This window comes from Rhinopithecus bieti, unplaced genomic scaffold (genome assembly GCF_001698545.2).
Source record: "Rhinopithecus bieti isolate Rb0 unplaced genomic scaffold, ASM169854v2 scaffold_2872, whole genome shotgun sequence".
NCBI lineage: Eukaryota > Metazoa > Chordata > Mammalia > Primates > Cercopithecidae > Rhinopithecus > Rhinopithecus bieti.
The window spans coordinates 361,355-385,884 of record NW_016803832.1 but is presented as its reverse complement, the minus strand read 5'-3'; the positions used below and the strand labels follow the sequence as shown (position 1 = coordinate 385,884).

General features: G+C 46.6%; 1 protein-coding gene, 1 long non-coding RNA gene and 1 pseudogene across 5 annotated transcripts; 1 reads left to right on the top strand and 2 right to left on the bottom strand.

Moving 5' to 3' along the window:
* Positions 1–1,427: 1,427 nt before the first annotated feature.
* BOLA3 (bolA family member 3) lies at positions 1,428–13,979 on the bottom strand. Of its 3 annotated transcripts, XM_017854925.1 has the most exons (4): positions 13,809–13,977; positions 11,190–11,304; positions 8,300–8,388; positions 1,428–1,671 (listed from the first exon to the last, which is right to left on the bottom strand). In XM_017854925.1, the coding sequence occupies exons 1-4, from the start codon at positions 13,860–13,862 to the stop codon at positions 1,606–1,608; spliced, it is 324 nt and encodes a 107-aa protein (XP_017710414.1). In that variant the 5' UTR covers positions 13,863–13,977; the 3' UTR covers positions 1,428–1,605. The 3 variants fall into 3 exon arrangements, with proteins under 3 accessions (XP_017710414.1, XP_017710422.1, XP_017710431.1); XM_017854933.1 differs by lacking the exon at positions 8,300–8,388 and having other exon boundaries at positions 13,809–13,961; XM_017854942.1 differs by lacking the exons at positions 8,300–8,388; positions 11,190–11,304 and having other exon boundaries at positions 13,809–13,979.
* Positions 13,980–14,075: 96 nt separating this feature from the next.
* Positions 14,076–15,263, top strand: LOC108517123 (uncharacterized). The gene is made up of 2 exons (XR_001882007.1): positions 14,076–14,529; positions 14,749–15,263. It is a non-coding gene; the product is annotated as an uncharacterized LOC108517123 (long non-coding RNA).
* Positions 15,264–20,341: 5,078 nt separating this feature from the next.
* LOC108517113 (MOB kinase activator 1A pseudogene) lies at positions 20,342–24,001 on the bottom strand (annotated as a pseudogene). The gene has a single exon (XR_001882006.1). The product of XR_001882006.1 is annotated as an MOB kinase activator 1A pseudogene (transcript).
* Positions 24,002–24,530: the final 529 nt, after the last annotated feature.

Sequence of the window (24,530 nt, the reverse complement as noted above, 5' to 3'; positions counted from 1 at the left end):
CCTCCTTGGCCTCCCAAAGTGCTGGGATTACAGGTGTGAGCCACCACACCTGGCCTATTCTGTTCTTTAGATCACTATGTTGAGCCCACTCTTAAGAGAAAGACAAATAGGTTCCACGCAGGGAATCAGTGTGTCTAATTTTGAGGTTTCTCCATTCTCACTGACCACTGCCGTCCTGCTGGCCTCTGGGATTCCAAGCTTGGGTGTTTCCTCACCACATCACCTGAAAGCCATCCCTGGGGTGTCTAGCTGTTTCAGAGGTGGCTCGGGCCTTCAGGCATAGTTCTGTTTTGTCCCATCCTTCTCAGCTCTGATACAACTGAGTGACTCTACTCCTTGTAAGGAAGGCAGTTCTCCCCTGGCAGGTACCAATCCCTCCCAACCCCACTGTGCAGACAGAGAATATTTTAAAATTACAAAACGGGGGCACAGTATATGAACAGAATATTTGAAATTTTTTTCTGCCCCCAAAAACCTGGGGCCCAAGGTTGTTATATCTTCATGTCCTCATTTCTTAGGGAGGTACCTTCAGAACCAATAGTGACCCCTAACTTCTCTGGTGGTCGGTTCCTTGAAAAGGAGTGTGAGAGAGGAGTGGATGGTCAACCTCCCACTGCCATGGTAACAGGGGTGCTGGCTGATGGGAGCAGAAAATAATTTTTAATGAAAGGGTGTGGGGGCAGTCACAAGATGTCTGGGAACACTGGCGGGCCAGCTGCTGAAAACAGGGACAAGGAAGTCTCCATGGCTGGAGCCCAAACCACGCTGCAGACCCAGACACCGCAACCACCACCACAGACTCCAGAGATAGCAGCTTATAGTACTCCATCGGCTGCCACCACCACCACCATCCAGAACACCAGATGTTGTAGCCATGGCTGCAGCAGGAATGGATGTCCCACTGTCCCTGCTCCTCAGTGTCACTTGCTCCCAAGTTCAGGGCAGGTCCATCTGATTGGCTGAGTCTGGAACGTCTGCCTGTGCCTCAGCTGTGAGGGAGGCAGGGAAAGCAAGCCTTTTCAGCTTCTGTCGTGGGAGGTGGGCTCTGCCTCCTACCAAGAATCAAGGGGTGGAGGATCTTCGAACACAGGAAAAGAACCGGGATCCTGGCACCCCCAAATCCCCAGAGTCCATTTCAGAGCATAAGAAATTGAGGGTCCCAGATCATTCACGTAAGAAGTTTAGAGGGGGAAGAAAAGAATGATAAAAGAAAAGAACAGCAATAGGAAAGGATCTTTTCTTTGTTTCAGTAAGATGAAGAGGCCTCAGCAGTTTCGTGGGGGGAAGAAACAGGAAAACCTCTTCACAACACAAAAAGCTTAGCACTGCATTCTCTCTCTGTAGCAGCAGGACAGAACTGTCTAAAGACAAGACCCCTTTGGCCAAAGTAAAGGAACCTGAAACATTACTAATGACCCTTCAAAAGCTTCAGTTGTTTGTTTCCTTTAATTAACATCTAAATAGATTATACATCTTCTATAATTATAATATGGAAATGTATAGGAGCAAAATATATAAATTTTTTGGTGAATGCTTAGGGAAGAATGATGTTAGTCAAGTTCATTCAAGGTCTTAAGCAGCAGCATCTATGCAGCCAGGGCGTGGTCAGCGTTTGGGGACAGAGGTAAATATCCGCAATCCATGCATCTCTTTGATTTCTTCTTTTAGTGCCTAAGTAAGAAAACAGCATCATCAGTTTTTGTGTATTTGACATTGGTTACAGTAATTCTCTGAGAGTATTTTTATACAGCTCTACATCTGAAGGAGACTTTGTGCTTTGTTTAAGCAATTTTTCCTTTTTTTGAAAAACAATTGTTTTAATCAGTAGTATCTAACATGATTTAAAGATCCAAAAGTACAAAAAGGCATACAGGGAAGTCTCCCTCCTGCACCTGTCCATCTCCCCAGTTTCCACCCCCATTCCCAAAAGAACTGTTGTTAGTTTCTTGTGTATCTTTTTTTTTTTTTTTTTTGAGTCAGGGTCTCACCCTAGCACCCAAATTGGAGTGCAGTGGTACAATATCGGCTTACTGCAACCTCCGCCTCCTGGGCTCAAACAGTCCTCCTGCTTCAGCCTCCCTAGTAGCTGGGACTACAGGCACATGCCACCATGCCTGGCTGATTTTTTATTTTTTGTAGAGACAGGGTCTCACTATATTGCCCAGGATGGTCCTGAACTCCTGGACTGGAGCAATCTGCCTGTCTTGGCTTCCCAAAGTGCTGGAATTACAAGCATGAGCCACTGTGCCTCGCCGGTTTCTTGTGTATCTTTACAGGGATTTAAAAATGCATATTCACCAGGCATATTCAAGCTAATATATTTCACTGCATGATCTTTTAAAACGCAAATGGTTAACATTTCAAACACATTACACCAAGCTTGTCCAACCCACGGCCCAGCCCATGACAGCTTTGAATGTGGCCTAATACAAATTCGTAAAATTTTATAAAACATTTTGAGATTAAAAAAAAAATTTTTTTTAAAGCTCATCAGCTATCATTAGTGTTAGTATATTTTATGTGTGGCCCAAGGAAGCCAAAGGATTGGACACCCCTGCTCTGCACTTTGCTCTTCCCCTAAACATCTACCTTGGAGATCTTTCTATGTTAGGCATGGATGGGCATCCTGATTCTTTTTTGCATCAGCATAGTATTCCATTACAGGAATGTACTATAACTTTTCAACCTGTCCCCTAGTGAACTTTTATGCTGCTTCCTGTATTTTGCTATTTCAAGCATCAGGCATTCTTTAAAATGAGCTGTTCTTTAAAATCATACCAATTAGCACAAATTCCCCAATGGTCAGAGCAAGAAATAAAGATTCAAAGGAATTATGGGACTTGTTTTCGGGCTACAAATGGTGTCAGAGCCCAAATCTGAAGGAACCACCAGAGTCAAATAGATATCTGGCCCCTGTAGTGCTGGGAGAAAGAGAGGTTACAGAATCAGAGTGGCTTGGACCTCTCAAGTTTATAATCAGTACAGAGGAAAAGTAAGATCCTTTTATACTAGGCCAAAATCTGATGATCATAGTAGGGTGGACATTTTTCTTTTCCAGTCTGTTTAATGAGCTCCTTCTCTTGGGGAATAATCCCTTTTCTACTTTATTGTACACTTCTGGTGGAACTACCAATTGGTCTGATATTGAGGTCATGATGTGCCACTGGCCCAGCCTATGACTGCACCGGGGTGGCACATGACCCAAATTGGGCCACTCAGAATCTCCCTTAGGATTTATGACAGTGGAGCCTTGTGTCTTGGGCCAATATGCTATGATATCAATTGGAGGTGGCCATGGACCATGTTTCCCACCAAGGAGAGAAAGCCCATCTTTAGCATGAGAAAAGGAGACCAACACAGGGAAAGAAGCTGAAAGCTGAGAGGCTAAGAAAGAGAGAGAGAGAGAGAGAGAGAGAGAGAGAGAGAGAGAGAGAGGAATCTAGATATACCTGAAACCAGATAATTTTGTTACATGGGCCAAATAATTCCCCTTGTTTACTTATGCTAATTTTAACTTGGTCTCTGTCACTTACAATATAAAGAATCCTAATATATGTGGTCAGGTTTATAGATCCTTAGATACAATCTAGTCCTATCCCCGTATTTTATTTAAAAAACAAAACAAAACAAAACAAAAAACAGAGTCTACTCCTTGCCAAAGTCGGCAAACAAGTGAGTAATGGAATCAGGATATGAACCCAGGTATCCTGAGGTCCTGGCCACACCTGGTTTCCATCATGTTCCTGACTTGCCCTGATCCAGGAGCTCCTGTTGTGTTGGGGGACAATGAGCTGCCCCACTTGGCCTACACTGCACACCCTCCAACTCCACAATCAAGTGCAAGGCCCTCAACTCTACAAACAGGCAGAAATGTCCCTGGAAAAAGCCTTCTATCACTGGGCGAAGGTCCCTGGGCCACTTGCTCTCTGCAGGCGTGGAATGCTCCCTAGAGACTGTGTCTGTGGCTGGGCCACAACCAGCCTCTCCTCCTTACATCCACTTGGCTGGGTGAGGGCCCAGTCACACCTTCACGTGACTGACCCTGGACAGAGGAACCTTCTGGGCTTCACCTCCTCAGGCCCTGCACACTCCCCCTCTCTGATGCCTTCTCCCTGCATTCTGTGCAGCCCCTGAGGGCTTCCCAATACACACTACAGTCCCTTACAGCCGCACAGGGTCTTAGAGATCACCTCAGTCACTCCACAGTTAAGGAAACTGGGGCCCTGCTGGGGGAAGTGACTTGGCTGAAGTCCCATAGGTAATAAGAAGCAGCTTAGATAAACAATCTTAAGCACCTGCCATGCCCACAGCACTACAGCAGGTGCTGGGGACACAGAGGAAAAGGCATGGGAAAGTAATGAAAAAGGTAAGAGAAAGTAGCACAAGTCTAACACAAATGGACTGAATGAGGGCAGCAGTGGACTGCCAGACTCAAGCCAGCACAGCCCCGCTTCTGGTGTTCGAGGTAAGCTACTGCACTGGTGACTAGGGTGGACGCACAAGGGCCACACACAGGAGGCAGCCCTGGAGTTGGCCAGCCAGAAATGGAGCAAGCAAGAGCGACAGGGCATCTGGCCCAGGACAGAAAGTGAGGAGAGGTTGAGAAGCTCCCGTGATTCACTGAGGTAGGCACATGTCAGGGAGACTGAGGCAGATCACATGAAGCATGGTCAATCCCAGGCTAGGAAGACTGGACTGGATTCTGGGCAAGCAGGAGAGCCATGCAAAGGCTCTGAGCAGGGGAAAGACATTGGTGGAGGTGCCTTAGGGGAGGGCAATCCCCAAAGCTGGAAAGAGGCCGGAGGCGGGGAGACGGCAACAACTGTTTAGCAACTGCCTTCCACGTGGCAGGCATGACGCTGGGCACCTGTGGTCAATGCCTCATGCAATATTTGCCAATATGAGGCTCAGATCTCACCTCTGTCCACCTCAAAAGGCAACTCAGTGCTCACCGCGACTACCTACTCTGCCCTTGCTGCCACCTCCCCAGGATGGCAGGAGGACAGGTAGGGAGGTGCTCCTGGTACAGAATTCTCAATATCTACGCCTCCTGGGGCTGGCCCACAGCAAATGCCCAGTGAGTATTTCCCAAGAGATGCACTGGGGCCTGGGAGAGGCCAAGCCCCCTGCAGCAGGGTCCCAGAGGAACAAGTCCTTCCTGAGGGTGCCGGTGGGGGGGGGGGGGCCCTCCAGGGAATCCCGCAGGGACCGTCTGATGGGAAGCTCAGGAGGCATGCCAGTATCGGATGGGTTGGGCGACATTTTCAGGCCTTTTGGACAGAAAATTCTGATTCTATAGCACCAGGATGAACATTACTACGCACAGGGTGAGTAGGCAAAATAGATGAGGCAAGCTTCACTCCGGCAGGACACCAGCCCCCCTACCCAAACAGCCTGGGCATGAGAGCATCTGGATGGGGCACCTACCCCACCCCCACCTCACTCCTGAAGAGACCAGCTGGCCCTGGGAGTGGAGTCCAGTTACCGCCTTGCCTTCCCCTTGATTCCAGGTCTCTGCCTTCTCTTAGGGCAGTGCCTGTCAGAATCCCATTCCCAACAGCTGTCCTGGCAGGGCAGCTCCAGGTCCCGGCTCAGACCCTGCCAGCCAACAGACTTGCTCCTGAAGATTTTCATTTTCATCATTCTCATGCGACTGTCAAAGCCAACACCCCCAAACTTAAATCATCTAAAATTGCCTATGACCAAGTCCATATATTTTAACACAAGTGTCAGCCCCCTAAGAATGTACTGTGGCCAGGCTCAGGGGACCCCCTCATGTCAGCTGCCTGCAGACACCCAGTGTGGAGCTGCATGACACCCCAAGTCCTGAGCCAGAAGGGCTGTTCTGACTGGGAGTGGAGGAGAGGCCTCTAGAGTAACTCAGGATGCAGCTGCTCCAGGCGCAGTGGCTCACACCTGTAATCCCAACACTTAGGGAGGCCGAGGCAGGAAGATCGCCAAAGAGTTCAAGACCAGCCTGAGCAGCACAGTGGAACCTCATCTCTATATAAATATAAAAATGTATATTCTTAAGGCCGGGCATGGTGGCTCATGCCTGTAATCCCAGCACTTTGGGAGGCCGAGGCAGGTAGATCACCTGAAGTCAGGAGTTCGAGACCAGCCTGGTCAACATGGTGAAACCCTGTCTTTACTAAAAATACTAAAATTAGCCAGGCATGGTGGTGGGTGCCTATAATCCCAGCTACTTGGGAGGCTGAGGCAGGAGAATTGCTTGAACCCAGGAGGCAGAGGTTACAGTGAGACAAGATAGCGCCACTGCACTCTAGCCTGGGTGACAAAGTGAGACTCCGTGGGAATTAAAAAAAAAAAAAAAAGTATAAATTTTTACAAGTGCCCCAATGTCAGGATGTGAGTTCTCCAAAACGGAGCACCTTTGAGATACTAAAATTTAATTTCTATGGGTAAGCCAATAAGAAAACACACGCCAACTCTCCTCACTGTCTGCAAACTCTCAAGAGATACTGACTGGGCTCCTTCCATGTGCCAGGTCCTTTGTTAAGTGTGGGGGACACAGCCCCGCCCTGCACTAAGCCTGCTTTCGAGGGGAAATGAAGGACAAGTGGCTGGGCTGTCTACTCAGGAAGTGTGAGGAGAGGCACATGTTGCTGTAGGGGACCAGAGGACACTTCAATCCCAAGACCGTGAGCTGACACTCCCCCAAACTGTAGGAATCACAGCCTTTCCCCACCCCAGACTGCTGCAGCTTCCTTCCAGTGTTGGAGATGAAATGATGGTGATGGCGGCCACATTTATGAAAGGCTTACTCTGTGTCGGGCACTGTTGTCAGTGCTCAGTGTGTACTTTATCACGAATCCTCACAGCAACGCTTTGAAGCAAGCACTGTTACTCTCAATTAGGAAACTGAGGCAAAGGGTAGGGTTGAAAAACTTGCTCAAGGTCACATGGCTAGAAAGTAGCAAAGCCCAGATTTGAAAGTGGCAAGTCCAACTGCAGAACCTGCTTCCTTAACCACTTGTAACTGTGGCTTCAGGCCAAGGGACACACTCAAATTACCAGCATCCGTGGGTCCAGTCGCACCAGGTGGCTTGTACAGAGATCTGAGAATAAAACCCAAAGTGCCACGGGTTGGGGATCATCTGGGTCAGCCAGGTCTCCCCTGTCTCGTCTTCTACCTTGATTCTGACCCCAGAGATCACATGGGGCTGGAAGAGTTTCCAGGAGGGCTCAGTGACTGGAGCACCCAGCAGATCACCAGCATGCCTTAGGGCTGTAGGGGTCACATCCACTGCAAAGGGCTAGGTTCCATGAGAAACACAAAGATGGATCCCAAAGGGCACTGGTCCACACAGGGCTGACAGGTTGCAGGGTCAGACAGCAGGGATGTCAGTTTTCAGGACACAAACGGAAACCACCAACAGCCAAAAAAGGGAGCCAGGGAGGGCGGGGAAGGGCATTCATTCCCTGCTGGGGAGGGAGGAGAGGCAGCATTTGAGCTGAGTGGAGGACGGAAGGAAGGGCAACCCAGGCAGGAGGTCCATTCTGGGCAAATACCCAGATAGAGAGAGACCAGCAGGCAGAGGCCGGCTGGGAGGGTGCACACAGAGAAGGGTGGGGGAAATGCGTGAACAGCAGTCTAGGACACCTGAACTTGATGCATGAGAGGCCACTGAACAGACGCTCATTACCAGTGCTGTGCTTTACAAAAATAACACTAGTTCACAATGGCAAGGCCTTCCAGAATGATGCCAAACACACCCAGTGAGGGGGCAAAGTCATAGGTACAGGAACAAGGGTCAAAGTTGTTATAAGTTCCAATTAAAATAAATATGGATAATATTTAAACTGAGCCTTAGGCTGGTTGACCATGATGTTCCAGAACCCAAATGTTCTGTCACTGGGTCTGGGGCAGCAGCAGCCATTCTCACTCACGCCATGCACCAACTGACCCATCTGTAAAGCGGTCCCAAAGAGAGTCCAAAAACCCCTCTTCAGATCTACAAAAACATGCATCTTTTAGCACTGTCTGTGTTTAGATATCCTCATCAATATGTGACAATAACAGTAAACATTAGTAGCATTATACAAGGACATATGAAATCACTATTGGGAGGCCTGGCTTCAATTATGAATAAAATTCCTATTTGCCACAATGCAGATACTCCCAGATTCGATTTTTCTCAGGTCTTGAGTCCTGTTTCATGACTGTGGTACTGCATTATTCTTTCCTGCAACTGATAGCAAAAACCACCATCCCTGCTTGGCAGGCCCTTTTGGAGGCTGAAGGCCAGTGGCAAGGGGCACTGTTGCCTCTACTGACCTGATTAACCATCTGGTGCTGCTGGACAGTTCTCTTCTCCTTAAATTCTTCTGATTCAATTTTAATTTCATACATCGCCCCACAACCTCCTAAAATAGACACGATTCAAAAGCATTTCAATTATTAAGTCATGGCAGCCATGGTCCCATATGTCCTCAAAGTACTGTACAATCCAAAGGTCTGAATATTATCATTCAGCACAAAGGAAAGTTGCTAAGACCATTAGGAAAAGATCATGGCTTCCAATCTGACCACATGCTCCTCCTGACAGGTTGCCACAATCCAAAATGTGCTCTTCCTTTTGCGAGGCAGCTGCACCACCTGGGGTTATCACTTGTGGGCAGGAAAGATAAGGCATAAAGCATGGACAACCTAGGGAGTGTACAGTGTTTCCTTTTACTAGTCCAACAAACACCACCGAAGAGGATGAGAAGGATGGAATTTCAGTGTTCCACCTTCCAAAGGACGGAAGATCAGTATTTTTGAAGGGCAAAAATACACCACAATTTGGTTTGAAAACTGTGTAATACTATCCAAAGGAAAGAAAGAACCAGGGGAGCATGAGAGCCGGGGACACAGCAAACATGCTATGCATGGAGCTGCTCGTGGCTATCTCTAGCACTGCTGGGTCCACAGCACAGCATCCAGGGTTTCATCCTGGGTTTTGGGGGAGAACTTTTTGGTGAAGCCCTCGAGACAGACTTGGTGGACCATCCACCCCTGCCTGAGCTTTCCTCCACCTGGTTGGAGAGCTGGTGCTGATGACTGATGATAAACACATAGCTCTAGCGTGAAATAACACGGGCAAGAAAATGTCCCCTGCATGATTAACACAGCCAGGCCATTGTACGAGAGGTGCAATGTACTCAACAGGCTTTGTTCTGCTTCTTTTTTTTTGAGATGGAGTCTTGCTCTGTCACTGAGGCTGGAGTGCAGTGGCACGATCTGGGCTCACTGCAAGCTGTGTCTCCTGGCTTCACGCCATTCTCCTGCCTCCGCCTCCTAAGTAGCTGGGATTACAGGCGCCCGCCACCATGCCCAGCTAAATTTTTTTTTGTATTTTTAGTAGAGACGGGGCTTCACCATGTTAGCCAAGATGGTCTCAATCTCCTGACCTCGTGATCTGCCTATCTCGGCCTCCCAAAGGACTGGGATTACAGGCGTGAGCCACCGCGCCCGGCCTGTTGTTTCTCTTATAATGTGCTCTAGGAGTCCAAGTTTTGGTTAAACCCAGGTTCTCAGCCTCAACTCCCCTTCTGCACTCTGTCCAGGACTGCACAGAGCCAGAGCTGGATCAAGCTTTAACTCTGCCCTGGGCCTGGGGCAAGTTCAGGACCTGGTAACATCAAGGCCTCAGCATTGTCGCAAGACCCCTGCAAAGCCCTCACCTGATGTACCATTCCAGCAGATTTTTTTTTTTTTTTTTGAGACGGAGTTTTGCTCTTGTCACCCAGGCTGGAGTGCAGTGGTGCAATCTCAGCTCACTGCAACCTCTGCCTCCCAGGTTCAAGCGATTCTCCTGCCTCAGCCTCCCAAGTAGCTGGGATTACAGGCGTCCGCCACCATGCCCGGCTAATTTTTTTTTTTTTTTGTATTTCTGTTGAGATGGGGTTTCACCATGTTGGCCAGGCTGGTCTCAAACTCCTGACCTCAGGTATCCACCTGCCTCAGCCTCCCAGAGTGCTGGGATTACAGACATGAGCCACTGTGCCTAGCCCCAGTAGATTTTTTTTTTTTTTCTGGAGACACAGTCTCACTCTGTCACCCAGGCTGAGTGCAGTGGCACAATCTTGGCTCATTGCAACCTCCGCCTCCCGGGTTCAAGCAAGTTTCCTGCCTCAGCCTCTTGAGTAGCTGGGACTACAGGCGTGCACCACCATGCCCGGCTAATTTTTGTATTTTTAGTAGAGATGGGGTTTCACCATGTTGGCCAGGCTGGTCTTGAACTCCTGACCTCGTGATCCACCTGCCTCAGCCTCCCAAAGTGCTGGGATTATAGGCGTGAGCCACTGCGCCCAAACCCCAGCAGATCTTTAGATCATTTTATTCCCTGTAGTTTCCAGAATAAAATCTACTTTCTAAACTTTCTCCCCAATCCTTGGAAATGTTATGTTCTCAGTAAAGTCAGTGAGCCCTTGTGGCAATGCTGAGTGGCAAAGGCTGCTTCTCGGTGTGGAGAGATTCAGGCTGATGCCTATCCAGCGGCCCATGCCACGGGTCGTTCTGTGTGTATGTGTGGATAAAGGGCCTATCTTCCCATCCTGTGGGTGCAGAAGTTGCTTCTCCAGCCTGCTCCTAACACACTGCCAGCCTGAACTTCTAGGTGCCAGTGGCCGCCTGAGAAGGACAGAGCTTGGCTGGGGCTGGTAACTGGCCTTAGGACAGAGTCTCCCCTGAGTCGTGGTTCTGGTTCCAGTTCCATTGTCTCTTCCCTATGAGGAACTGGGCAGTTCCTTTAGCCTCTCTGGGCTCGTTTCTTCTTGGGGAAAGTAAGGCAGCTGAAGAAAACCTTTCTGGGGTCCACTCCAGCTCTGATATCCTAGGGTGTCAGAAGAATGGGGGAAAATTAAAGCAAAACCTATTCAAAGTCAAATGACAAACTGTGGACCTGAGCTCTGGGGTGACAGAGAAGGACCTTGTCCGAGCTGAGCCAGGCTGGCAACCTTGAGTCCTCCCAACTGCGCCTTGTCCTCAGTTTCCCTCTGATGTTTCTGAATCCTGACTGCCATCCCATGAGGTGGGGGCAGCCGAGCTCCATCTGTCTAGCAGCAACACATCTTGAGAAGCCACTCACCAGCAGCAAGCCCCCTCCTCCAAGCCCCTGACCCTCTGTCCTTCCAAAGGGCAAAATCTTATCAAAGTGCCGTGGGAAGAATGAGAGAAACTTTACCTGAAATGTCAGTGACTTTTATAGCTGTAGCTCGTGGAAACTTTTCTTTGAGAATTTGGGTTACTCTGAGCTCCCCCTCAGTCTGGGTGGCAAACATCCGATGGTGAAGTGGAAGCTGCCACAGAACAGAGAGGAAGGTCAGGGCAAAGGAAGATGCTGCTGCCCTGAGCTGGGCCACTGTGCAGGCCTGTCTCACATTCCCCTGCAAGGCAGGCCCCTGAGCCCTCACCAGCATAGCCATGGGTTATGTCAGAGGGGCTCTGTGGTATCAGGAGTCCATGTAAGTGCCCCGGAACACAGAATAAACTTTTATTGGTGGGGAGAGGATGATTGTTAATAACTCAATTTGACTCCAGAGACAAGAGGCCCCAAACCTAATTCAAGAGATGTTTGATTCCTCATGATAATGTCGTGTAACACTATTATGCTGATAGTTTTATAGGTAAGGAAACTGAGGCACACAGTAATGTGCCCAAGGTAGAATTTGTTAAACAGATAGAGCCAGAAAAGCTGGACAACCTGCCTCAGATCCATACCACTAGGTCATTCAGCATCTACTGCCCTGGATGGTGGGGCCAAATTCCACACTCCCATCACCTTTAGGCCTGATTAACATGTCTCGCCCTCCCCAGTGGGATGTGACCTCACAGCCCACCGCTCAATTAGCCATCTATTCTTCATCACGCACTCCTCACTGGGGAGCAAAGTCAGAATTCTATTAAAGAACCTGAAGAAGGAACATCTGTAGGTTGTTTACCACTGGCAACAACACCCCTTCCCCGATGGCTACCATGGGGAACCTGTGGTTGTGTTTTTTTTGGAGACAGAGTTTTGCTCTGTTACCCAGGCTGGAGTGCAGTGGCACGATCTCAGCTCACTGCAAACCTCCACCTCCCAGGTTCAAGTGATTTTCCTGCCCCAGCCTCCTGAGTAGCTGGGATTCCAGGCACCCACCATCACGCTAGGCAAATTTTTGAATTTTAACAGAGACAAGGTTTCACCATGTTGGCCTGGCTGGTCTCGAACCCCTGACCTCAGGTGATCCACCCACTTCAACCTCCCAAAATGCTAGGATTACAGGCGTGAGCCACCGCGCCTGGCCAGGGGAGCCCGTGTTTCTGATGGAACACATCTCAACATTTAGTAGTGAAGGAGCAGAAAAGCAGGTCGGCAGTCACTTGGCTGGGCTGAGTGCATGCTGAAAAGGCAGACTGGGAATGGAGTGTAGCAGGCCTTGAATGCCAGGCTAAAGATTGTGGACTGTATCAGACAGGAGATGGGACTCCAGGTGATGGAACCCAGTCTCATGGTACCAAAGTAACCTGCAGGAAACAGTGCCTTCAGGAGCGAGTCAGGAGAGATGCCCAAGTAAGAGGCATTACAATGACGGAAGCACCGGGCACTGGTCCCTGACTAGACTTGGATGACAGGTTGGAGGACACCAGGGCCGTTCATGGGTGCTGGTGCTGAAGGTCCCACCCCTCTACCCCTCAGTCCTTCCTGATAGCTCAGAGCAGGGTCCTGTGTCACAGAATCTCAGAGCACCACTCCTTTAAAATGAGCTGTGCACTGGCTCTCTCACCACTGGTCTTATAGGCCAGAAATGAGTCCGGCAGCATCCCAGAGCTGACCCCAGGGCAGGCCCTCAGAGGCACTTGGTGCTGGATGAATGAATGAGCAGGGGAAGAACTATTCAATTAGGGACAGAAACGCAGGACGGGAGAAAGGCCCAGAGTGTGATTGTCTGTATGGAGGGACAGAAACTTGATGTTCAGAGGCTGGGCAGGATTGCTGGGAGTGAGGGTGGGATGGAGCTGCTTCTGGGGGCACAATCTTGGGGGTAAAGGCGGAGAGTTGCCAGATGGCAGGCAGAATCAGCAGCTACTAAGGGGTGAGAGTGGTGAGCGTTGCAGAATCCTTGGGAGAAGCCTTTTATCTTAGTGGATCTGTGGGCAGCAGCCTTTAGTGGAACAATCAATTGACATCCCCAGGTGATCACTGTCCACGCTGAAAGCCACCGCAGTGGAAGAACTTCTTTTCATGCACAGGGGAAGCAGGTTCAGAACCAGAGGAGAAGGAAAATGAAAGGAAAGAGAAAGAAGGGTATGAGCTGAAGCAAAGGATGGATCAGAAAGGGGGAGAGATTAGGAGAGCGCGTGGGAAGTGCCCCCTGCTTGGGTTCTGCTCCGGTAGTGTGGGATTTGGAGGAGGATCAAGGTCAGAGGCCCAGTCGACCTTCCCAAGGCCCCGGCCCCGCTGCAGTCCCCCGCACCCACGCCTTGACTCTGGGGCTATGACTCCTCTCTTCTGCTCCGTAAATCAATCCTTTGCCCGCTGTATTATGACTGTTCATGTGTTCGTCCGCCTGACCTTCAACCTACACCCAACTCGGGAGCTCCCCCAGAGCGCGCCGGAGCTTGAAATTTCGAATGCCGTTATCGCTGAGTGAATGAATGAATGAAAGAATGAATGAATGAGAGAAAGGAAGAGGAGCACCCCATTGCAGGTGCTGCGCGCGCCCTCCGGGAGCCGGTCCTCAAGCCCCGACAGCTGCCGGACCCGCGGTCCCTCCGGAGCTCCCGTCCCGGGGAGAGCAGCCCCGACCCTGCCCGCGCTCACCCCGCGGATCCCGCGAAGCAGAGGCACTGCCGCGGCCGGGCTCCATGCCGCCATGCCCGGCCGACGCGACCCGCCGCCCGAGGTCACTGTATGCCCGAAAGACGTGGAGCAGGGAACAGAGAGCCGCCGCCTTGGGAGAGGCCGCCCCCTGCCGCCCGGAGGCCATCAGCCTCCCGGCCCCGCCCCAGTCCTCAAGGCCCCGCCCCAGTCCTCAAGGCCCCGCCCCGGAGGCCTCCTGTCGGCTGGCTCCGCCCCCAGAGGCTCCCGGCGGCCTGCCGGCTCCACCCAGGCCTCCCCTGGCCCTGGCTGACTCGCCACCCCAGACACTGCAGCGCCTGCCGGCCTCGGGGCCCTACCCTCTGCCTTCGCTCGCGCCGCGCTCCTTCAGCCTCCCCAGGGCCTGTTTCACGGATAGGGTCCCCTTGCCCGCGTGAATATCTTCCTCCTCAGCTCGGAAACACTCCAAGGTCTCAGCGCCCGATACTGGCCTTCCCTCATCCGAATACCCCTCGTGCCCCGATGTACTTTTCCATTCCCACTCCACACGCTGGCAGCCTAGCTTCTAAGCTGAGGAGCTTGGCCATCGCTCCAGGTGCGGGGACTCGTGGAAGGATTTGATTCGCGGTTTAGAAAGATCGCTCTGCTCCTGTGAGAAGGAGGGCGTGTAGGGGCTGCAGCCAGAGACACAGTCAGAAGCTCCGAGGCTACAGCGATGGTCCAGGTGAGAATGGAGGGGCCTAACTAAACCAGTGGCGGGAGGGATGGAAGAATGAACTGAGACACTTGGGAGGTGAATGGAATCCAGCGATTGCATGTGGGGTGAGGGTGGGAAAGGTATCTGAGATGACTCCCGTTTCTGGCTTGGACAATGACTTGGATGGAAGGTTAGGTGGGAGCTGAGTAGAGTCCACGAACAGTTTTTAATTTGCCTGAGTTTAAGGTGCCACAGGACACAGCCTAACAGAGGCCCAGGTTGGAGCCATGGACCATGGAGTCATGAGAATGGAAGGGAAGCTGACGCCATGTGGGATGGGGTAGAACTGTCCGCAAATTCATCCCGCCTCTGGAGTCTTCAGACCAGTCAAAGCCGAAATTGAACGCAAGCCTCTCCTCTCTATAGCTGTTACTTGTTTGCAGCACGTGGTCAGGTGGCACCCTGCAGGATTTATCAGGTTTTTGCCAACATTCTGGCCTATGCAATCAATACGTCCCTTCAGCGTTGCACTTGGATGGATTGGACCTACAGTTGTTCTATATGGATATTATCTGAATTATTTATTACAGTATTAGCTGACTCCTATGTTCTGGCCTTCAGAATTTCTCCTTTGGATCAATTACTAGCCTGTCTTACATTTTCTGCTTCATTCCTTTAAAATGTTTAGAGATGATATGCTAACTTCTAAGTTTTCTTCATTGTGGTCAATGATGCAATTTAAACTGTCAAAAAAATTTTTTTCTCAAGCAGGGCAGTAGTGGTAAACCATTCCCTTGCTCTTCAGATAGCATGGTTTAGATGAGGCATACCCATCCCCAGCTCTAGGAATGGAAACAGGACCCAAGTCTGGCTAATCAGAGATTGGCTTAGGGTTGGCCCCAAGATCTGAGCCAGACCAATGAGAGTTGGTAGAGGGACTTTTCTGGAACTAAAGAAATGGATCCTGGCGGGGCATGGTGACTCATGCCTGTAATCCCAGCACTTTGGGAGGCCGAGGCAGGTGGATCATCTGAGGTCAGAAGTTCGAGACCAGCCTGACCAACATGGTGAAATCCCCGTCTCTACTAAAAATACAAAATTAGCTGGGCGTGGTGGCGCATGTCTCTAATCCCAGCTACTCAGGAGGCCGAGGCAGAAGAATCGCTTGAACCCGGGAGGTGGCGGTTGCACTCTAGCCTGGCGACAGAGCGAATCTCCTTCTCAAAGAAAAAAAAAAAAAACAAATGGATCCTTTTCTGTTGCAACTTCTATTTTAGAATCGGGATATATATGCAGGCTTGTTATGGAGGTATATTGCTTTTGCAACTTGTAGTTTAGAATCGGGGTATATATGCAGGCTTGTTACAGAGGTATATAGCTTTTGCAACTTCTAGTTTAGAATCAGGGGGTATATGTGCAGGCTTGTTACAGAGGTATATTGCATGGTGCTGAGGTTGGGAGTATGAATGAATCCGTCCTTCAGGTAATGAGCATAGTACCCAATAGGTAGTTTCAACCCTTACCCCTTCCTCCTTCCCCGTCTTGTATTCCCCAGTGTCTATTGTTCCCAGACATTGATCTTTTTCGGCTGTTGCTAAGCTGGTAGAAAGGCTGGAGTTGCTGGCAACCATCTTTGCAACCATGCAGGGAGAGCTACTTTGGAAATGAAGCAAGACAAAGAAGAAAACAGATAAAGAGAAACAAACAAAGGTTTGACTTTGCTTGTACAGCTGGAAACCAGCAATGCTGGAAATAAGCACTACAGGCAGTTTAATCGGTTTGTCACTTGTAACCAAGTGACCCATGGCAAGCTCACAGATTTGTATTGCCAGAATTCCTCCTTTTATTTAAAATGGTACTTTTGGCCAGACAAGGTGGCTCACACCTGTAATCCAAGCACTTTGGGAGGTCGAGGCGTGCGGATCACCCAAGGTCAGAAGTTCGAGAACAGCCTGGCCAACGTGGCAAAACCCCGTCTCTACTAAAAATACAAACCATTAGCTGGCTGCGGTGGCCTTTCTACCAGTTTTTTGTCTCCAAAAAAAAAGGGTACTTTTGCTTATCTCTAACCTTCCTCTTCCCCATAATTTAACAATTGTCCATACTGTTACTCTGAGCTACTCTCTGCCCCATTCTCCCCCTATCCTCAGTTTCCCCTAGGCTGTCAGAGCCATCTGAAATGAAAACATTTAGGCCGGGCATAGTGGTTCATGCCTGTAATCCCAGCACTTTGGGAGGCTGAGGCGGGTGGATCACCTGAGGTCAGGAGTTCGAGACCACCCTGGCCAACATGGTGAAACCCCATCTCTACTGAAAATACAAAAACTAGCCAGGGGGGTGGCGCATACCTCTACTCGCAGCTACTCAGGAGGCTGAGGCAGGAGAATCGCTTGAACCTGGGAGGCAGGGGTTGCAGTGAGCCAAGATTGAGCCACTGCACTCCAGCCTGGGCAATAGAGTGAGACTTTGTCTCAAATAAATAAGTAAAATAAAATGAAAACATTTACTACTTGAAATCCTTCAGATTCCCCATCACCTACCTACAGGCAAAACTCCCAAATTCTTTTGTATGATTTAACCACTATCTGCCTGTCCAACTGAAATCTACCCTCTAGTAATATTATACTTGCACCTCCCTGCATAAGCTATACTACAAGTTTGGTTATGCAGTTGCCCATCTTTTAAGGTTCAAGCCTTGTCTTCTCCAAAGAGCCACCTCTGACTGCCTCACAGTAAGCTTAGAGCCTGCAACTTACCTATAACTTTTGTTGCACTTATGGCCTTTTACAACTATGAATTTATGTATGTGTCTGTTCTCACTGGTTTATAAGCTCCATGAGGATAGAGCCTTGCTTGAGTCATCTGTCAACAGCCCAGTATGGGACAAAAAGTGCATGCACTGTGATTACTGAACAGAACTGAGAGAGGCTCAGCAATTTGCGCTCCACAGGTTTAAGTTTGACCTCTTCTAGAAAAGGATTTGCAGGATGATCTGACCAATCTTGGGCTTCCAAATTAGTTCCAACAGTTCCAGTATATATATATATATATTTTTTTTTTTTTGACAGAAGCAAATGTTTTACTTTATGATTAAAACAAGTGAAATGCATTTAGTCCCACGAAATGTCAATCCTTTCTGCCTCTTACTTTTTTTGCTGTGACCTTGAGATTCTCTTGTTCTCTTCAGTTGTATTGGTCCATGATCATTCATAGCTTTCATACATATATATACATCTGAAACTCAGAAAATTCATTAGGTAGGAACTCTTTGGATGCATCTCCTTTTTTAACCTCATTGGGATGATTTTTCATTGCACCATCATTTTATTTTATAGAGCTTCCTAGCACTGCTGAGCATGCAGAATTTTTGCAAATGCAATCCAGAGAAAGACTTGCTATATACTAGCTATTTGAACTTGTCTGAGCTTATGTGGCATGGTCTAAAGAATACTGAAATATTTCTGGTATACCTCTTAATTGCAATCACTTTCTCCAGGTTGCTTTAAGGATTAAATGAGATAACGTACTAAAGGACTCCAGTAAAAAGCTAAAAAGGTAGCTAGCTTTTGAGGTGCTGTGGCAGAGACTGGCATCTAGTGGCCAGTGATAATGGTGCAGGCTAATATCCGCACCTAAGTAGGGACAGTGCAGGCTGTGATGTCCATACCTAGTGGGGACATGAATGGGGTATTTGTCAGAGATGCTCCATGGCATAGTTTGGACATTGTTTCTGACTGTGCAGGTTCAAACCCAGAGTCTGGCTCTCCCAAAGATTATCTGAGTTATTCTATTATTTTATAAAGTTTGAAACAGCCATTAGATACCCTTACAAACTTATCATTTTTGTGATGATTTTAAGCCTACTGAAAATGTCAAAAGAAATCCAATACTGCTAGTTTACTCATAGCTTATACAAAATTAGTATTAACTAGGCCAGATGTGGTGGCTCACGCCTGTAATCCCAGCACTTTGGGGTCAGGGCAGGCAGCTTGCTTGAACTCAGGAGTTCGAGACCAGAAAGATTATAAAAAATTAGCCGGGCATGATGGTGCGTGCCTGTTGTCCCAGCTACTCAGGAGGCTGAGACAGGAGGATCACTTGAGCCTGGGAGGCGGAGGTTGCAGTGAGCCAAGATTGTGCCACTGCACTCCAACCTGGGCAACAGAGACCCCATCTCAAAAAAATAAAATCAGTGTTAACTTGTACTATTTAGCCACATTCATTAAGTTTTTAATTTTAACTCTACTATCTCACAACCAGGAATGTACAAGAGATCTGGAGCCTGATTCGCATGGCAGGAAGGAGACCAAGTATTTTTGTTTGGGATGGGTTTTAGCCACTATTAGAGGAATAGTTTGTTTCTTAGGGGTTGGGTCCTAGTAGTATGATACTTAGTTCATTTAGGAACTTCCTTTTTTAAGGGCTAAGAAAACATGTTAGCTACTAAATAATATGCAAAGATAACTTTCCAAATTTAAGCTGTACTCAAAAATCCACAGAACCTGCAAAACTCTCAAGTTTCTATACTTAAATAGAAGTGTGTGTTGATATACATACTTTAATCAGTCATTTCTTGCTTTCAATATATTTTATTCTGACGAAGTTACAAAAGTAGATACAAAATACTTTTTTTAAAAGTACAGTTAACTGACTTAGAAAAATAGATAAAGCACCTAAGGATTTTAAAACACAACATAAATTTTTATGTAAAGAACATTTAAAAATATTTTAGGTGGTAACCAAAACTAACTTACACAAACTATTTTTGATGTAGAATAGAATGCTGTTCTATAATAAGAAGTCTATAGCACACTGGTAATCCATTTGGATCTACAGAATACTTGTTTGGAATAGAATCTGATAATGAGAGAAAACCCAAATGAATGTCAGTGCAGTTGCTTCAAAAAAATTACTGCTGGCCGGGCGCGGTGGCTCAAGCCTGTAATCCCAGCACTTTGGGAGGCCGAGACGGGCGGATCACGAGGTCAGGAGATCGAGACCATCCTGGTCTACACGGTGAAACCCCGTCTCTACTAAAAAATACAAAAAAAAACTAGCCGGGCGAGATGGCGGGCGCCTGTAGTCCCAGCTACTCGGGAGGCTGAGGCAGGAGAATGGCGTGAACCCGGGAGGCGGAGGTTGCAGTGAGCTGAGATCCGGCCACTGCACTCCAGCCTGGGCGACAGAGCGAGACCCCCCCCAAAAAAAAAAAAAAAAAAAAAAAAAAAAAAAATTACTGCTACCACATGTACTATCATCCCCCAAGGCCTTTTACAGTCTGAAATATCAAAATTGAAAGCAAAAATAGGATGACCAAAGGACTACTACTTTACCTCTTTTCAGAATTCTACAATAGTAGAAACCAAATCCCCTTACTGATCCCGGGGGAAATAATGTGCCTGTTGAAGGTGCTCAGTGTTTGGTGTCCAGGCTGTCATTTTTCAGGTGAGGATTTCATACTGACAGGAGGCAGGCTCCTAAAACAAGGCGGTAGCACCAGCACCATGATTAGGGCCGCTTAAAAACAAATTTCTAGGACTTATACTCTTTGGGCCTGATTTGTTAATGCTTATGAGGTAATGATACTATGTTTGAGAAGCTCTACTTCTAGTATAACCTCAATGCTCAAGAGAGAAAGCCAACAATACAATCAGGAAACCACAACATTGACAAAACTTAGTATTACCACCAAGATTGTTCCTCTTGCCTTGGCACTACTAAAAAACTTTACCTTTGTTACTAAAGTCATGGTGAATACAGATTTCGCATTTCTCATGTAAGCAGCTATATGAGCTAGGGTTCTATAAGCCTTAGATGAAAGGAAATACTTTGCTGGAAGCCCTGTAAAAATCACTTTATTCACAATCTGAAGAATGAAAGACAAATTTGGCTGTTAATACAAAAACTGTAGTACAAGGAAGTTCAACTGTTTAAAAATCTGCACATCACTGTCCAAGTGTTTTTTGAAGGCCTGAAAATTAAAGCACCATAGGATTAACTGCATAATTTAGCAAGCACTCCCCACCCCATAACTGTAATCATGTATGAAGAGCAGAGATCAGACACTGAGAGGAGATGGATTCTGATTAGCAAGGGGGAAGGAAGTGAGTGTTACGGAACAGGCAAACCTTGGGCATGGGGAGATAAAAGTAAGAAGAGTCAAAAAGATTGATTTCTATAGGCCTGGCACAGTGGCTGACGCCTGTAATCCCAGAACTTTGGGAGGCTGAGGCAGGTGGATTACAAGGTCAGGAGATGGGAGACCATCCTGGCTAACACGGTGAAACCCCATCTCTACTAAAAATGCAAAAAATTAGCTGGGCATGACTAAAAATACAAAAAATTAGCTGGGCGTGGTGGCGGGCACCTGTAGTTCCAGCTACTAGGGAAGCTGGGGCAGGAGAATGGTGTGAACCTGGGAGGCGGAGCTTGGAGGAAGCCGAGATCCCGGCACTGCACTCCAGCCTGGGCGACAGAGTGAGACTCTGTCTCAAAAAACAAAAAAACAAACAAAAAAATTGATTTCATCAAACTGTTATCAAAGGTTGGCCCTCTAGCCAACTCTGGAAGGCACCATCCTCTTCCCATTATCTCCCCTTCCTCCAATTCTCCTCCTCCCCTTGGCTCCCTAGCCTTGGAGGTAAACACTAATATTTCGGTGCACTGTTGGTTAAGCCAGATTGGCTTGGGAACCTGGTAACGTTTTGTTTTATTTTAAAAGGACAGTCTGAGTCTCAAAATACCAACACATCTCTGATTTATGTCCCATTTATAAGCTGCCTTTACTACTGTCCTGACATGTGATCGTCTTTCATTTGCTTTAGAGCTTAGTGGTGAAGAGAGGGAACATTTCCATAACTGAAAATAAATGGAGAAAAGTGATAACTCTTTTCTTTGACAATATTTGAAATACTAGAAATAATGAGGAAAGTACAAGCCTACCTGAGAAACTAATTTCATCACTTGTGGACTTAAAAAAGTAAAGCCAACAGGGTTTAAAGTCGAGAGGCAGTTCATATCCTAAGTGACATCTAGAAACCTGCTCTCTTGTTCACAAATGATCAACATGAACATACAGAATGGATGACATTTGCACCTTTGGATAAGCTTAAAACATGGATTGTGGAATGTCTAACAGAGGGCTTTTCTCTTTTTTTTTCATGACTGTCCCACACTTGAATTCCTCAATGATATATGGATGCTACCTAAATTAGATTAAATGTTTTCTTTAAAATTCTGTATACATTTAAGAATGTCTAGAAAATGATTATTTAAAATGGAGTTTCTAAGTAAGTATTTTCTTTATAGTTTAGTGGATTAAGAAAAATAAATTAAAAAAAACATCAAATCTAATCTTTATCAAAGCCATCAAGGAGGCTGATAAAATACTTTGCAAAAATCACAGCTCTGAACCACATAGAATGCTGATGAACTTAAAGCTTTGCCAGTTTGGCAAGTCTTCCAGTATAATACTTGCTGTGCCTCAGTACATTTTAAATAGACAGAGTTTACTAAATTCTAGGAACCAAATAAAACTAAACGTTTTCTTCACTAAAGGGGAAGGTTTTTATATCCCAATAGAAATAGAGGAATTTCAAGTTTTGATACAAAAACAATTAAAACAAGATAAAACCCAACTGGGAGCTCAGTCCATCTTTTGAATATTAACAGAATGAGGATTTTTTAAAACCTTATTTCTCCCATTTTGTTTCCTTTAAACACATACACTCACTCACTCTCTCAAGAATAGGTAGCACACCAAAACTTTGTGTGTTATAAGATGTATATACCTTCATGGTTTATTGTGGTTTTCCTTAAGTTTTATCCTTATTAGGATGAAGTTCATGCATTTCTACACTACTCTTAACTAAGGCTCAAGACAATAAAAACATAGAAGTAATTTTTTAATAAAATGAAATAAAATAATCAAGTACTCTGAGTATTTTCCTCCATTCTCTAATCCAGAATTTCAATGCCTCTGAAAAATAATGAAATAATAAAAATAGTGGTTTTGAGACCTAAATTTCTTGTAATATTTTGGATTCCTTTTCTCAGCCAAAAGCTACTATCTGAATTAAGCTTTTTAGACTAAAAGCCTGGTCTATCCTTAGAAGATATTAAAAAATTACTTCTGATACACACACTCCTAATAATTTAGATAGATATGAAAACAATCTCAAATAAAGATCAAAAAATAAAGTCCCTGTAAAAATAACTTGGGTTGCTCCCACCCACACATGTCATATGATGATTTAAACTGCAATCATGAATTTTGAAAAAATATACGTATCTTATCTATAAAAACACTACCATACAAACTTGAAACTAAAATGTTATCTGAAGTGACACAGATGTTCTAAATCTCAAGGATACTGAAAAATACATTTTTTATTTGTAAAATAAAAGAATAAAACCAATCTGATTGTGTTATTAAGAAATTTGTTCTGGAAACTCATTCATAAATTATTGACGGAAATTCTTCATGTCCATTATGCTGTCACCTGAAACAGATTCAATCATTTTCTTGTAAAGAAATGACTGAGTAAACGAGTAAAAGAATAAGTAAATTTATAAGCTACAGGTTAATCATCACATATTACAACCAAGTATGACTATGTGATAATAACAGGAGTGGTCACACAGTACTTAAGATTTGGCTGTGTCCTTAAGGTCTTACTCGGAAACTATCACGCCAACCTACCTTTGGGATAATCTTATCAGTAGACACAGACAATGGGTATCTTTTTATCCTGTTTTCTTAAAGTCTGTATCACTAGTTTATAACAGATAGCAATGAGATAGTTCTAGCAATAGATGAAACAAGAGGGTAACTGTATTCTAGAAGAAACATTTATCTGTCTTTGGATCCAAATTTCTCTATTAATTCTTGAAGAGGTGCCAACTCACACCTATCAATCAGATTAAATTCCTGATCAAAGAAAATAAAGTGCTTGAAGGAGGTGTTGAGGTGGGCCTCCTCTTGCAGCTGCATCACAGAATCAAAGTGCTGGTGGTAAATATGGCCATAAACCCTGAACAGATGCTTTAGAATAGTCTTTGCCACAGACATAAAGTTCTTGGGAAATGGGACACCAATCTTAGAAGGAAAAAGAGTTTCATCATCAAGCTGATCCTGAACCCAAGTCATCAAATAGTCAATGTATTTTGTTGCAGAACATTTGATTGGCTTTTTAATATTAGTACCATCTGCCCAGTGATATTCATATCTTGGACCTGCAGACATGACTGGACAGCTTGCTTCAGTGCAGAATTCTGTAATAGTTCCATATAACATGTTGATCTGGTTAAAGAAATCCACAGTATTTACAGCAATCCATTCATTGAGATCCTCTCCCTCAGGCAACATAACAGCTTGTCTCAGATTCTCACTTCCTAGAGTTGCTTCTGCATGTTTTAAGAGTTCATACTGATGAGATCCTTCAGGGATATTCTTCAGTTTGAATGTTTTAGAAGAGTGGCTGCTGAAGAGGAAGCTCATCTTCGGTCCTCAGAGGGGAGGCGAGGGGCCTCTGGCCCCCGCCTGGATCAGGATTTGGAGCCGACGAGAGGGAGTGGACTGTCCTTAGCTCACGGGCAGTGGAAGCTGGGCTGCCACCACTCTGAGCCAGGTTTCTGGCCACTACGAGCCCTTGCAATCCTCGGCGCCTGCCTTGCCCCCCGAACTTATACATTTAAAAGGGAAGCAGAGGGTAAAAGTTTTGGAAAATTTGCAGCCGACCCATGTGGTAGAGAAGAAAAACCCATTTTCCGGGGAGGAATTCAAGCCAGCTGCATAGTTTGCATAACTGAAGTTTGCATAACTGAAAGGAAAGCAAGTATTAACAGCCAAGAAAATGGGTAAAAGTCCCTGAAGGCATTTCAGAGACCTTTGAAGTAGCCCCTCTCATCACAGGCCAAAAGGCTTAGGAGGGAAGAATGGTTTTATGGGTCAGTCACAGGGACCTGCTGCCATATGCAGCCTTGGGGCACTGCTCCCTGTATCCCAGCTGCTCCAGCTTCAGCCATGG

Coding starts and splice junctions, on each gene's coding strand:
- BOLA3 (XM_017854925.1), bottom strand. CDS start 13,862: ATGGCGGCATGGAGCCCGGCCGCGGCAGTGCCTCTGCTTCGCGGGATC. Junction 11,305..13,808: donor TGCTTCGCGGGATCCGCGGG/GTGAGCGCGGGC, acceptor GTTCTGTGGCAG/CTTCCACTTCACCATCGGAT. Junction 8,389..11,189: donor AAAAGTCACTGACATTTCAG/GTAAAGTTTCTC, acceptor TGTCTATTTTAG/GAGGTTGTGGGGCGATGTAT.